Here is a 15,798-nt window from a genome sequence, read left to right on the forward strand (position 1 = left end):
ATAGCTAGAGAAACAAGATCCTAGGATCAAGTCTCGCTTAAATGATAATAAAGGTATCATTTATGAATATGTAACGGCAGGACTTGAATGCAAATATTCTCAGTAACAGTTGCTCATTAATGATAGAGAATATTCTCTCATTGAATGCTATCCAATCACAAATACTTGATTTGTTCCTGTTGACCATGCTCCCTTAGGGATTTACCCGATGTCAATTGTAGTTGTGGTATTCGGTACTGGTTGTTACTTGACTCGCCTTTTACCTGTCTTCGATTCCACATGTTATGCTATCATTCGACTATTTATTATAAACCAATTTTACCCAATACAAATTTCATATATACCATATCAGCATTTTTTCTAATTTCTGAGCATAGTTTTCAAAATTTTAAAAAAATTGATAAATAAAAAAATATTGATTGAGTAGGAAAGGAGTTCAAATTAATATGAAAATTAATTATAGTTCATATACAAAATGATATTAGTATTCTAAACTCTAGATGAACTAAATAATTAAGACTTTAAATTATACTATGGTACTCCCTCCGTTCCAATTTATGTGAACCTATTTGACTGGGCACGGAGTTTAAGAAAAAAATGAAGACTTTTGGAATTTGTGGTCCTAAACAAGTCCAAATGGGGCCCAGAGTATTTTGTGTGGTTATAAAAGCTTCTCATTAAGGGTAGAGTTGTAACATTAAGCTAAATTGTTACCAAATTTAGAAAAAGTTCATTCTTTTTTGAACGGACCAAAAAGGAAATAGGTTCACATAAAATGAAACAGAGGGAGTATATATTTTTTACTTTGACTTTTGTAGAATTTTTGTCACCTTTTAAATAAAAAATATAAGAACTCTGTCTCCTTTTAAAAAAAGAAGTCCTTTGGAGTTAAAGATTACCCACCCTGGGAAGGTAGAAGTTTATTCTTAAGTATTCTCAAATATTACTTTTTTAATTCGAAAAAGATGAAGTGTTTTTAATATATTTCCTATATTTGTTGTAGATTAAGCAAAAGTATTTGTTTTGGATGTATATATGTAGGATAATATGGTTTGACTTATTGTTAAAGAGTAGAGGGATCAAATTTATCAAATTAATCGTACTCGAGGAAGAAAACAAAAACCACTGCCATTAAAATCCAAGAAACGGGAAACTTTAGTTAAGGACTTTGTGACACTCGCGTACGTTACTGAAACAGTGAAACATACGAATTACATGTCAAAAACAAGCCAATTTTGTCGTTTAAGCTTCTTTTCGGGATTACCAGCCAACTCTTGCCGACTTCAATATATTTATTGCGTTTCAATTTCACAGCCATGAGTAACTCTTTGGCCTTTGGGATTTCTTCAACTCTTCACACATTTTCTCCCCTTTTTGAACCAAAGAAAAACACCCCAACATGCACTTTCTGGATAAATTTTACTGTGTTTCTCACAGTTAGAGCATTAGATTCTCTAAATTGTTATTTTGTTCGTTGCTTCTGAGTTTTTAAAGTTATTTATTGAGATATGGGTTGGAAATACAACGCTGGATTGGTGTTAATAGGAGCTTTTGTGTTGATATGGGTTGCTTCTGCTGAGGTTACTCAGGTAATTAAAGCCTTTTCATTTGCGCTCTTTCTGTTTCTTTTTGGGGGGATTATAGAGTTTAGTCTTGGTTTATTTTGTGTACTGATGCTTTTATTTTATAGCTGAATTCTAATATTGTTTACTTATGCAGCAACTTGATAGGGAAAGATTGATAAGAAGTAAGGGAATATATAGACTTAGCTAAACAGTGCAACCGACTTCTGAATTGGAAAATATAAAGCTGATATTATAAAATTAGTTCTAAAAGATGAATAAGATTATAGCAAAATGTAGTCTAGTTCATGACGTTATGCAGAAATGCTAGTAACTCCTTTTTGTTATTATTATATGTAGACGGTCCAGACAGAATTTTATGTTGAAAAAGAAATGGTGAGGAATAACTTAAGGATAATATTGGATTGTGAATTATGTTTAAGAAGTTAGCTCAAAGGAAGATCAAACAGAGAGATTAGGATTCCAATGAATTGTGGCCTCATATATATTGCTGAGATGGGGAAAAGCTTTGTTTTTCTATAGTCAAGCAACTGAAAGCACTTGCAAAAATAGGTTCAGAATATAAATGGTGAGAAAGCGTAGGACTTAAGTAAATATGCATACAGATTAAGCCCAAGAGGCTAGACGATAGGGGAAGAGTGTAAAGTTGGAAAGTTCAAAAATTTGACGGATTGCTTGTAGGAGACTAGATACTATTGTGACTAGGATTATGATTAAGGTAAAGAAGTGTCAAAAAGATAGGCTGCAACATTGTTGAAATGCATAGAGTCTTAGTTATTTTTGTTGTTGACGTCATCATCTTACAAGGTTTTATCAATGATACTGCCTGTATAGTATCCATTACACATTACAAAGACATCATTTGATTGTTTATCTGCTTTCAGACGTTATGTACCTTATTTTGGTTTCTGTTGGCGTTGTTATTTTATTACATTTATCTGCTGTCAGTTGCCGGGAAAGAAATGAGAAGCAAGAAATTGTCATGCACTATTCCGATGTTTAGACTCATATCTGAGAGTACATTGAGAGAGGCAAGTTAGTTTCAACCATAATCCAATCTTGTTTTGTTCTAAACATATGCCTTTGCACAAAATCTGACACAGAAAAATATTTTTGAATGCAAAGCCCATTGATTGATGATACCCACAGTATTACCACTAAATATGCTGATTGCATTCATCTAATATCATATGCTTACTTTATCTCATTTGCATTGGCTAAGGATGTTGCGTTGTCTATGCATATCGTATTCAGTAACTTGTGCCTATTCTACTAGTATTAACTAGTAATTTTTTGTCACAAGGGCTACTTTCTTTTCCGGGTACAAGCTTTGTAAGATTCGGTTTTAAACCAATGTTTTGCTATATGAATTATGTGTCAATTACATGTCAATATTGCAAGTTTTCCACTATAGCATCTTAACAACAATTACTTGGGGATTATTGGTAAAGAAATGCTTAGAGCTGTGCAAAAGGGAAAGTTAGAATGTTTATTTCGTTATGTTGTAGTTCCTATGCTGAAGCTGTTGATCTTTTCATAGTATGTGAAGGATTTCTATACAACTTTCCTTTTGCCATTCACTTATTTCTGTTGCCATTAATTTCTTTCCATACAAAGCTTTGCAATCATATTATGCAGATGTTTTTGGACAGATGATACTAAGATAAAACCATTTATGTGCTGCAGAAAATTTTTGTAGAGTATAAACAACCTTTTGCAGTTACATATCTGGGGATCTCTCTTATGGCAATCTTCCTGCCTATAGCGGTTTGTAAAGATTGGTTATGCAGTTTATTAGAAAAGAGTTCCTTGAAGAAACTGTATAATAAAAATCTTATCTTGGACTCCTCAGTCCTAGATGTACCACTTAAACTCAATGACATGCACAATCATCCCGGAGGAGCTTTGAAGGATTATTTTACAGCAGACATGGATTACAGCAGCCCTGAAGAAGCCCTGGCATTAGTTGGTATCAACCATAAAGATGAGTTCCACTTTCTTGAAGAGGAGGGCCATGATCGTAACTCATGGGACCTTGTCAAATGTAGTTTGTATCTTGCTCCTTTATGGTTTGCGACAGAGGTACTTATTTCTATCTAAAACCTTTAACAATTTTTATGTTGAATGATATACTACTTTCAGTACTTGCGCCAAATGTTTCTCCACCCTCTCCCCTAAAGCCAAAAAAAAAAAAAACACAAAGAAGAGAGGAAATCAGGAAAGCAGCCAAAGGCTCCTATAGTGAGCAAAAAAAGAAAAAGGAAGCTGGCAAATGTTATAAAATGTATTACGGATGAGATGTGCTTCATTTCCTGACCCTTATCAATTTTGCTTCAAGATTGACGGTCATTTATTGAACCATGCCCGAGCTTTTACTGCTTGTTTTAGAAAACAAATGTTTGTTGCTTGCTCAAAATGGCTATAAAGCATTGAACATCTAAGAGATCTCCCATTATGAGCTCTAGAAGATATGCAAATATTATTTAAGAACATTTCCAAACAGAAAGAACACAGATTTTTTTACTTATTGTAGAAATACAGAAATATCACGAAGACGGAGAACTTGTTTGTCCAAATATAGGATTTCACAATCGATGTTTCCTTTTGTACTTCTTGAAAATGTTTAACGGATGAGAAATTAGAAGATAGAGAATTCATGCAAGATTTGATGCAGTCAAGTCGTCATCATTTGAGTCGGTCTGTTTATGGATCAAAATGGACATGCTTACATTAAAGGAGTGTTAATTGTATCTAGGTGACTGACTGTTTGTTGTCCTATTCTGTCTTTATGTAGGGGGCTGATTGCTATTTGTCATTTTCCTTCTTTGCAAGATAAATTATATAATTGCAAATTGAATACCCAACTTAATTGCTTAATGGCTTGCAGTATTTTTCAAACTCTGCACTGGCGAATACAAGTGTGGCTAGTACTACTATTTTGACCTCAACATCTGGGCTTTTTACGCTTCTTTTTGGAGCACTCCTCGGCCAGGACTCAATAACTATTGCGAAGATGATTGCTGTTATAATCAGTATGAGTGGTGTGGCACTGACTACAGTTGGAAAAACATGGGCTCCTGATGAAATGCTGAGTGCATCTGAGTAAGTTTTTAATAAGCATGGTCTATCTATGTTGAGGTCTAAGCTTGTTAATATGTCTTCAGATTCTCCAGATGAACCATACAATCCATCTACGGATTAAAATGCATGCATAGGGGCAGAAGATGCTTTATCCGTATTTAGCATATAGGCATAGCATCTCAAGTTCTTCTGTTCCACAACATTTTATTCTGCCATGAGACAATGATCATATAGAAGGGGAGCCTTGGAGCAACGGTAAAGTTATTATAGGTAACGGGTTTGAGCTGTAGAATCAGTCACTAATGCTTGTATCAGGGTAGGCTGCCTACATCATACCCCTTGGGGTGCGGCCCTTTCCCGGACCCTGCGGGATGCTTCGTGCACCGAGCTGCCCTTATTAGACGATGATCATGCTATGCTGATATGCACAAGTTGTGCCTCTATATTACTTATTTCATGTCATTTCCATGTTTTAATTGGTGAAATTTCAAATTACCCATAATGGCAATTGTTAAAAAAAAAAAAAAAGTGAATAAGTTTCAATAAGTGGCTTTGAAATGATAAGTGTTGTTTAAGCTCAGGATGTATATGCAAATTTAGAAGTCGTCTCTCCTAATATAAATTTAATTGGTGCACTATTAATTTTCATTTTCACTTAAGGACTTTAGCTTCCTTGCATCATCATGTATTATGGCAAAGATGGAGCTTTTACTGGTGAAAGTGACCTAAAAAGTGCTGATGGTTTATAGGAAAAGATAATAAAGTTGTTCAAGGCTCGTATCTACTTTAAAAGCTTGGTTTTTGTACCCGTAATTTGAAGTGGACGCTTATCAGACTTGATGCAGTAGAGAAATAGAGAGCAAGATCTAAGAATGGTTGAAGTATATGATCTAGGACATATCTGAAATTAGACAGTTAAATCCATAACCAGTGGAAAATAATAATCAAGAAGAAGGAAAACATCAAATCTCGAATGTCCTCTAGGAATGGCGCCTAGCAGAAAGTTCAAGGGAGGCATACCCTTCAAAAGATCTCAGAGAATTCTGAGTAAAAGCTTTATACAGTTCTTTTCATAAGCAACATTACAATATTGTACATAAACTATACAACCTAAACCTATTCTGGTAGGATTTTCTGAACTAATTAGGAAACAAACGGTAATACCTACTTGCGAAACGTTTAAATTACTAAAAATTATAACTAGTTTGCCAAAGAATAGCTTTCTTTATGCAAAATTTTTCTGGATATCACAGGAATTCTATAATGAGCAAAATACCCCTAGAACTTGAAATTATAGAAAAAAAAAATCTTATAGAAAATAATGGCACAATAATAAAAGAATTTGAAAATGTATTATAAGCCTTAATCTGCTGGTCACAAAAGGGAAAAGGAGGGGGAAACATACCTCCAGATCTTTCAACTTTTCTAATAGGCTAAACTGCTCTTCTATAGGTTAATTTAATTGTCTGCATCACTAGACTCATTTGGCGTGAATCAATATATGCACCTCTTAGTTAAGGAATACTAGTGATGAGGTAGTCATAGTAACCATTCCACCCCCCTCCCCCCTCCCCCCTCCCCCCCCCCCAAAAAAAAAAAAAAAAACCCGGGCGATTCTTTGAGCTCCCTCTAGGCGGTCATAGTATTCTCCAATGCTTATATCACAATCATACAAGTGCCGTACTTTTCCTAGTTCATGAGGGCTAGTGTTGCCGCTCATGCTTGATCTGATGCCTTATATGCCTTTTTTTAAAGTAGTCTGGATCCTTTTGCTTTTGTTTTTATGGCACTCGAACGGAGAGCTTATTTTTAATCCAAGACTAAGGGACACTAATCGTCAAATTTATTATTAGATGGTTGTGGGAGAATTGTGTGATTCTAAATGTACTTTTTACCGCTCGGTTTATTTCAGTTAACAATTTCAGACCTTGACTTTGAACTACATTATGCTATATGAAGCAATTTGGATGTCTAAAGTAATTTTTCTTTCACTGTTCTATAATGATATGTTTAAGCTGAGTAACCTGCTCCCTTGACCAATAACTCCACAATATATCTATTTTATTTCTGCTCATGGCTAACCTGTCTGGTTCTTGATATAATCGGCTTTTATATTTTTATATGGACTACAAATATTAGGGTAATTTTAAATTTTCTTCCATATGCTACTTTTGTGGCTAACTCTAGTGCATCATTTTTGTGGATCCTTTGCTGCTGGCAGGACTGCTAAGCATTCCATTATTGGTGATGTTTTTGGTCTTCTTTCAGCTGTGTGTTATGGCTTATTTACAGGTAGGATATCAATCAGGGTTGGGATGAAATTGCCACTTTTATTTTATAATAATAATGCTAGTTTCACGGTTTTCTGATGTGCTCAGTGCTCCTCAAGAAATCTGCTGGATCAGGAGAAAAGACAGATATGGAGAAGTTCTTTGGATATCTTGGAGTATTCACTTTGCTCGGCCTTTGGTGGATTGGTAATGGACATTTTGGAAATTTGCGCCCCTGGAAAGAACATCATGAATATTTTAAAATTTCTTTGTATTCAAAGAAGCTGCCCACTATTCTCAGTTTTTGGCGTATCAAGAGAAAATAACATTCTTATGAGTAATAAATCAAGAAATCCAAGAATTGAATAAGGTGATCAGGTTTTTCTTCTTTATTTGTTTAGAAGGGGAGGGCACCTAGGTCTATACTACAGGGAAAGAAAGAGGACAAATATAGGATACCGTGCATAGACATGTTAAATTCTTCAGAAATCTAAGTAAACAGTGATAACACAACTGCTCTTGTAAGGAAGGTGATTTTCTTTAGGTAGTGATCAAATTTTGGAACTGATTTCATTAAGTTCTTTTGGAACTTTCTCCGCAGAAAAAATGAAAATATTCTTTTGAACTTTTAGGTTTGGAGTAAATGTGTTCTTTTGGGGCTTTTAGGTTTGAATTGGTCTCTGTTGTTTTATTGTTGTACTTCATGATGTTATTCTGTTCCATGTAGTAGCACCATTTTTAATTGTCACATGTAATTGAAGAGTTGAAGGTTGAAATTATAATATATTGGAAGCGGATCCAAAGTTAGAGTGTACTTTTAAAGTTTGAGATTTTATAAGAATAGAAGTGGGACCATCTACTTTTGAAATACTATAATACTGCAAAAGCAAACAATGGAAAAACTTCCCTTTCATGGGAAATGAAACTCTCTTGGTTTTGAAAAGGAAAGAGGACAAATAATCTTTTCCGCAGTGGGTAGAAGTCAAATATTTTCTAAGCCAGTGGAAAGAACTTCCAGATTTCAAGTGTGATTGCAACCAGTCCTATATTATACCGTACCGTCCTTAGTTTGAATCTCTTACTTAATTGAGTGTGTATTACTGATTTTTATCATCCCTAATTCTTTTTCCAGCATGGCCATTAAATGCTATTGGATTGGAACCTAAGTTTGATTTCCCAAGCTCGGCTTCTGTTGCTGAGGTTGTGCTGCTGAATGGCTTTATTGGGAGTGTTTTCTCTGACTACTTATGGTACGTACCAACACTTATCATCGTGAAAAATAAGAAAATAAACAGAGAACTTGTTTTGAGCTGATTATGAAACAAGATACAAGAGGGCTCCTTTGTAGGAGTACCACTGCTAGAAATAAGATTAAACTATGCGAAATGAGGAAAGTTACCCGAATATGGAGATTCCTTATTATATCGGAATTAGGAAGAGCTTTCTATACGCTTAACCTTGTTGAGCTAGCTCCCTCAAAGGAGATTTTGAGTAGCTGCAACTGAGTGGAAAATAACAAAAAGATGTTCATTCCATCATCTAGTTCTAGTTACTATTAACTTATAGCAACTTCACTGGCTAATTAACTAAACCAACTACTAGCGAACTAATTAACTTAACTAAGCTCCAACTCTAACTCGTCACATTTCTCACAGCCTGTCACTCCACTCTATTTTTTTCCGTATCACTTAGTAGTCCTCGAGTTCAGAGGGTATAGAAGATATTTTCGCACCCAGCTTGCACAGGAAGGTATTCATGCTGAGTCTCTTCATGGCTCTTGATTAAGATATCTGCTAGTTACTCCTTTGTGCGAATGTATTGTCTACTAATAGCATTAACCTTGACCTTCTCCCTTGTGAAATGACATCAATATCTATGTCAGAACTGATGCTTCTGAGTTTCAATAAATTCATAGAATGAATCTTAGAATATTCTAAGAATACGAGCATTAAATCTTGACTTTGAATAAACCCATTTCTTCCATCTCAAAAAATAAACCCATTTGGATCTTGTGTTAGGTCACTTTTTTTTTTTTTGGTAAATAAAAGAATTTTATTAACCAATGTAAGAATTACAAGCAGAGAGAAACGAATTGCTGGAACCCTGTATCACAGGTCCAACAACAAACAACATCATTACTCTACTATTCTTGATTCCTAGTTCTAGCTACTAAAGACAGACTCGCAAAGTGGGGAATGAATGTCGATATAAAGTGCCCTTTGTGTTTGACTGAAAATGAGACAGTGTCGCACCTTTTCTTTGAGTGCCAATTTGCTTCTAACGTTTGGAACAAAATGCTCCGATGGCAAGGAATAAGTCGACAAGCTTTCAGGTGGCAGGAGGAGTTGGAATGGATGGTAAACAATTGCAAAGGGAAGTCTGCCAGTTCTCACATCTATAGAATTGCTATTGCAGGTTGTGTTAGGTCACTTTTACATTGCTGCTTAGGTTAAGGTAGATAATCTTTATTATCTCTATTCATATTGATCAACTCTAGGGAAAACATTTTCTGGGGTTAACCCCGCCCCTCTAAACATTTAGCTTGACCACAATATGCTAAATCAGATGACAGTGGAGACAAAATGAAATCAAATTGCAAGGAGAGCAAACCAATTCTCGGGTTCACCGGAATCTGCCTGTCTTTTTTCTCTACATTGATATCTACTTTTGCTCTACAAGTTTTTAGATTAACAGGGGTAAGTTCTTGAATTATGAAACAGGGCCCTTTCAGTAGTATGGACAACACCACTAGTTGCGACACTGGGAATGTCATTGACCATACCTCTTGCTATGATTGCTGACATGCTAGTTCACGGCCGTCATTACTCTGCAGTTTACATTTTTGGATGCATTCAGGTTTTTCTCTTGGCCAACTCCCTACATAGCTTCAAGTTACAATTTTCGTGTAGTTTTTGGTTTGTGTCACAAACTTCTATTGGAATCTACAAGTAGTGGTCTCCAACTTACAGTGGCCACTTGCCATTTTACTTCTTTTTTTCAAGGTTTTTGCTGGATTTGTTATAGCCAACCTCTCTGACAAGTGTTCGTGCGGAAGAAGATAACCTCATGGCTACTCAGTTTCAAGATGGAGAGCGTTTTAATCTCAAGTGTATAAAACATATACTGGGGTAGAAAAATAAAGTTTTCTTCCCCTCGTGAACAAGATTTATATATGCTAATATGGTGTAATTGTAATAAGAGTGTTTCAAAGTGTATATACTTTTTTTATTTTTGCAGTATGTATTCCTTCTCCATGGAAGTATTCCTTAAATTTCTCATCATCTCAATTATTTATCACATCATCTATCGTCCGTTTGTTAGCTTGTTTTCTTTTTCTCCCTTTCTCCGTCATCCTTTAAATCATTGTGGCTTTCACATACTTTGATACTACTACCTAAGGGGAAAAAAATAAAGGGAAAAGGGCCAAAATACCCTTTGCTTGTGTGAAAACGATCTGTTATGCCATCTGTTATATTTTCGGTCTATCATTGCTCCCGATACTATAAAATTGGTGCAAAAATACTTCTCCGTCATTAGGACCCTCTGCCATAGACACTACGTCTCACGTGACCGGACATTTTGTTGAGGTGGCCTCATATGGCATGCCACCTCACTACCCCAACCCCACTTTATCCCCCTCCCCTATTTCTTCTTCCACCACAACCTTCCCCTTTCACCCCAAAATGGATATACCATCTGAATTCAAATATATCGCATCCAACAAGTAAAAATGAACCAAATCCAATGGAAATCTGCACAATTTATCTGTGGCATTTAATTGGCAGGTACTAGCTATGTCAAGCCTTGAAGCATAAAACTCTACGGAATCAGTTTAAAACTAGAAGTAGTTTTTTTGTTGCTAAATCATGCATTTGTCATTTTATTGAAAACTTAAAGTAGAACATTACAAAGAGGGAACTGAACGCGCAGTGCAGTCCCTGTGGAGTCCAAAAGTAAGTGCGATAACATAAAAGGTGGGGGGTTCTCAAAAAACATAACATCCTGAGGTTGGGTAATTTGCATATCCCTTCCAAAACGTGCCAGAGCATCCGCTACTCCATTCCCCTCCCTGAATATGTTGGATGGCCGGCATATGCAGTTCATATAGCATCAACCTGCAAGCATTAAAAATGTGTGTGATTACCTGATGGTAAGAGAGCGATAAGTACCTGAGAGTCGATCTCCACTATGTGTGGGGTGAGTGATCAATTGATTGCAAAACGTAGGTTATAATAAAGAACAAGCAATTCTGCTTGCAAAACGTTGGTAAAGTATAGGGGTTTACAATAGCCTCCTAATCAATCATCAATGGAATCTCGAAAGATGCCTCCTACCCTTCCGCGATGTGTGTTGGGGTCAAATGCGCCATCTATATTAAGTTTGTAGATGCTAGATTTAGGTGGCTGCCAGGAAATATAATAGTTGTGAGTTTGCGTGGATGGGGGTTGGCAGAGATGAGATATTTGAGTTCAGCGGCTAAGAGGCAGATGGCATTAATAGGGACGGTTGTATTAGTGTGGTTGAAGAGATCATGGTTACGGTTGAGCCAAACGTGCCAGAGAATAATAGGCACAAGTTGAGTTGTAGGTGAATTAACGTGTGATGTAACAGAGGAACGTAGATGTAGTAGCTCGACAGATGTACATAGATGGTGTAGCCAATTTATATGGTTAGTAAATGGAATAAGATGTTAAAATGATGCCAGATTTGTATGGTTGGCGTGCAAGCAGTGAAGATGTGGATGATATTGTCACGACCCGAATTTTCCACCGTGGGGACCGTGATGGCGCCTAAAATTGCACTCGCAAGGCAAGCCAACGTTAGAGTTCTATTCACCTTTTTCCTTTACATTTTATAATTAAAATTAACAAGGCTAAATCACATTGAAATAAATGTGGAAGTGCATAATAAGCTGGTTATCCATATATTATTAATAATACTGAAACTGTTACCACCCAGAAGCTGGTGTCACAATCCACTAACATACTAAGAATATCTACAAGTATTAGTCTGAAAGAAAAGTACATCTGTCTCGAAAGAAGATAAAATAGGAATATAGAAACATAGGAGGGGACGCCAGTGCCTGTGGACGCCTGCAGGTTTACCTTGGGTCTCCTAGATGAATGCCTGCAACTAACCTCTCGATCAGCCACAACCAGCTCCAAAATCTACACAGAAAGTGCAGAGTACAGTATTAGCACAACCGACCCCATATACTGGTAACTACCGAGCCTAATCTCGACGAGGTAGTGACGAGGCTACATCGGGGCATTTACAATATAACCTGCATACAGTATATAATAAAGCAAAAGGAAAGTACGGAACGAAATGGAACAGTAACTTGTAGTAAATAAATATGGAACCTAATTATCTTGCCAGTACTTAGCTATAACCAAATCCTTCAGAGAGTTACAATGCTACATAATAAAATAACATCAGAAGAAGAATACATAAACAATAAAATGATGCAGCGCGTATCCCGATCCCACCATATAATCAGTAACACTGTGAACATTTATCCTTATTACTCCTGTTCCGGTGTGTAACCTGATTCCACCAGTCCACCCTTATTGCTCCTCAATATATCACCCTTATTCCTCCTGTTGCGGCGTGAAACCCGATCCCACCCGTCCACCTTTATTACTCCTGTTGCGGCGCACAACCCGATCCCACCAGACAATCACATCTTACCCTTATTCCTCCTCAATATACCACCATTATTTCTCCTATTGCGGCGTGTAACCCGATCCCATCATATTAGTACCAATCACACAATAAGAACAAGTATTTCACAAATTAGCCCAAAACCCTCCACAACATTTATGCCTCAAACCAAAGCAAACGGAAATCTATACAATTATGAAACTTCATCAATTAACACTACTCAGCGAGACCAACCAAAATGTACCATGAAACACCGATAAACCAACTTAAACCAATAATGTGGCATAATGAACTACGAAATAATTAATACCTTTAATAAAGAAAACAACATCTAACAAGAAGCAATTAAACATGGAAGCACCAATAAGCATGTAACAGTTAAGACAGGAAAACAATATATTAGGAATGGAGAAGGGAACAGGCTAAACAGATAATTTGGCGGCACATAGGTACTCGTCACCTTACCTATACGCCACACACATGAATTTTCACATAGTAATTAAGTCGGGGATCCCTAATCCCTCAAGCCGAAGTTAGACACAACACTTACCTCAATCCAACAGCCAAATCAAAGCTCAATTATTGCTTTTCCTCTAGTTTCCACCTCCAATCCACTCGTATATAGTCATAATTAACTTAATAACATCAATTATCACTAAAGAAATCAATTCCAATGCATAATTATAGGCTTCCCAATATTTTCCCCAAAAAGTAAAAAACGGACCCCAGGCCTGCTTGGTCAAAACCCGAAATTTGGACCAAAACCTGATTACTCATTCACCCCCAAGCCCAGATATACAATTGGTTTTGGAATCACACCTCAATTTGAGGTCTAAATCCCCAAATTTTGAAATTCCTAAGCTCTACCTAAAAATCTCCAATTCTACCATGGAAAACCCTAGATTCTAGGATGAAATCTTACAAAAAGTAGTAAAATATTGAAAAGAAATGAGGTAAGATTCACTTTCATATGATTTGGGGAAGAAATGGTCTTTGGAAAATCGCCTCTTGAGGTTTAGGTTTTGAAAAATGGGAGAATGAATGAAAAATCCCATCCAAAATCGTTTTTGAACAGTTGCAGATATCGCATGTGCGATCAGGGGATCGAAAATGCGAACCCCACAAATGTGAACATCCCTTCGCAAATGCGAAGAATGTCCAGGACCTGCTACTATTGCAAATGCGAACAATTGTTCGCAAATGCGACCTGTTCTTATCGCAATTGCAATCCTGAACTTCGCAATTGCGAAGGTTCCCTCCCAGCCCTTCTGATGCAAATGCAAAACTTCTTCGCAAATACGATGCTCGCACTTGCGAGCCAGACTTTGCAAAATTCCTTAAATCTAAATCACTCGGTAGCCTATCCGAAACTCACCCGAGCCCTCGGGGTTCCAAACCAAACATACACACAAGTCTTAAAACATCATACGAACTTGCTCGCGCGATCAGATCAACAAAGTAACATCTAGAATTACGAATTTAGCACCAAATTGCATGAAATTTTCAAGATAGTTTCAAAACTTCTATTTCCTCAACCAAAGGTCCGAATCACGTCAAATCAGTCTCGTTTATCACCAAATTTCATAGGTAAGGTATAAATATCATAATAGACCTGTATCGGTTTCCGGAACCACAATACGGAGTCGGTATCAACAAGATCAATTATTAACCAAATTATTTAAACCTTTATAATTCCAATTTTACAATTTTCATCAAAAATTCATTTCTTAGGCTTGGAACCTTGGAATTCGATTCCGGGCATACGCCTGGGTCCAATATTTTACTTCGGACCTATCGTGATCGTCAAAATATAGGTCCAGGTTTGTTTTCCCAAAATATTGACCGAAGTCAACAAAAATTAACCTTTTAGGTCAAAATTTATTATTTCATCAATTTTTCATATAAAACCTTTCTGGATACGCGCTCGGACTACGCACCAAATCGAGGAGAGATACAATAAGGTTTTTAAGGAATCAGAATACGGAATCGAGTTTTAAAATATAAGATGACCCTTTGGGTCATCACATTCTCCACCACTAAAACAATCATTTGTCCTCAAACGGACATTGAAAAGTACCTGAGTCGGTGAAAAGATGAGGATATCTACTCCGCGTATCGGACTCAAACTCCCAGGTAGCTGTCTCCATAGGCTGACCTCTCCACTGCACACGAACCGAAGGATAACTCTTCGATCTCAACTGACGTACCTGCCGGTCTAGAATAGCTACTGGCTCCTCCTCGTGGGTCAGATCATTGTCCAACTGGACAACGCTAAAATCTAATATGTGGGATGGATCGTTGTGATACTTCCGAAGAATGGACACATCGAAGACTAGATGTACCGCTGATAAGCCTGGGGGCAACGCAAGTCTGTAGGCCACCTCTCCCACTCGATCAAGAATCTCAAAAGGCCCGATGAACCTAGAGCTTAACTTGACCTTCTTCCCAAACAGCATCACACCCTTCATGGGTGACACTCGGAGCAGCACTCTCTCTATGACCATGAATGCCACATCACGAACCTTACTGTCGACATAACTCTTCTGCTTGAACTGAGTTGTACAAAGTCTATCATGTATGATCTTAACCTTATCCAAGGCATCCTGCACTAAATCTGTACCCAATAATCGAGCCTCCCCCGGCTCAAACCACCCAACCGGCGATCGACGCCGTCTACCATATAATGCCTCATAAGGAGCCATTTGGATGCTCTACTAATAACTGTTATTGTAGGCAAAATCCCCTAATGGCAATAACTGATCCCAAGAACCTCCAAAGTCAATAACACCGGCGCGGAGCATATCCGCCAAGATCTGAATAGTATGCTCGGACTGTCCGTCCGTTTGAGGAAGAAGTGATGTGCTCAACTCGACTCGCGCACCCAACTCACGCTGTACTGCCTTCCAGAAATGCGAGGTAAACTGTGTACCTCGATCCGACATGGGCACTCCATGAAGACAAACTATCTCACGGATATAGATCTCTGCCAACCGCTCCGAAGAATAAGAAACTGCCACAGAAATGAAATGTGCTGACTTGGTCAGTCTATCTATAATAACCCATACTACGTCGAACTTCCTCTGAGTCCGTGGGAGTCCAACAACGAAATCAATAGTGATACGCTCCCACTTCCACTCAGGAATCTCAATCTTCTGAAGCAACCACCCGGTCACTAATGCTCGTACTTTACTTGCCGACAA

At 37.3% G+C, this 15,798-nt stretch overlaps 2 protein-coding genes across 2 annotated transcripts; one reads left to right on the top strand and one right to left on the bottom strand.

Moving 5' to 3' along the window:
• Nucleotides 1–1,188: 1,188 nt before the first annotated feature.
• Nucleotides 1,189–10,173, top strand: LOC104231526 (uncharacterized transporter C405.03c-like). Its single transcript, XM_009784538.2, has 8 exons — nucleotides 1,189–1,589; nucleotides 3,270–3,665; nucleotides 4,471–4,685; nucleotides 6,886–6,956; nucleotides 7,043–7,141; nucleotides 8,067–8,184; nucleotides 9,655–9,790; nucleotides 9,937–10,173. The coding sequence occupies exons 1-8, from the start codon at nucleotides 1,509–1,511 to the stop codon at nucleotides 9,994–9,996; spliced, it is 1,176 nt and encodes a 391-aa protein (XP_009782840.1). The 5' UTR covers nucleotides 1,189–1,508; the 3' UTR covers nucleotides 9,997–10,173.
• Nucleotides 10,174–11,034: 861 nt separating this feature from the next.
• On the bottom strand, nucleotides 11,035–15,300 carry LOC138875719 (uncharacterized). Its single transcript, XM_070154582.1, has 3 exons — nucleotides 14,806–15,300; nucleotides 12,040–12,102; nucleotides 11,035–11,049 (listed from the first exon to the last, which is right to left on the bottom strand). The coding sequence occupies exons 1-3, from the start codon at nucleotides 15,298–15,300 to the stop codon at nucleotides 11,035–11,037; spliced, it is 573 nt and encodes a 190-aa protein (XP_070010683.1).
• Nucleotides 15,301–15,798: the final 498 nt, after the last annotated feature.

The sequence above is a fragment of the Nicotiana sylvestris genome, chromosome 8 (genome assembly GCF_000393655.2).
Source record: "Nicotiana sylvestris chromosome 8, ASM39365v2, whole genome shotgun sequence".
In the NCBI taxonomy this organism is placed as follows: Eukaryota; Viridiplantae; Streptophyta; class Magnoliopsida; order Solanales; family Solanaceae; genus Nicotiana; species Nicotiana sylvestris.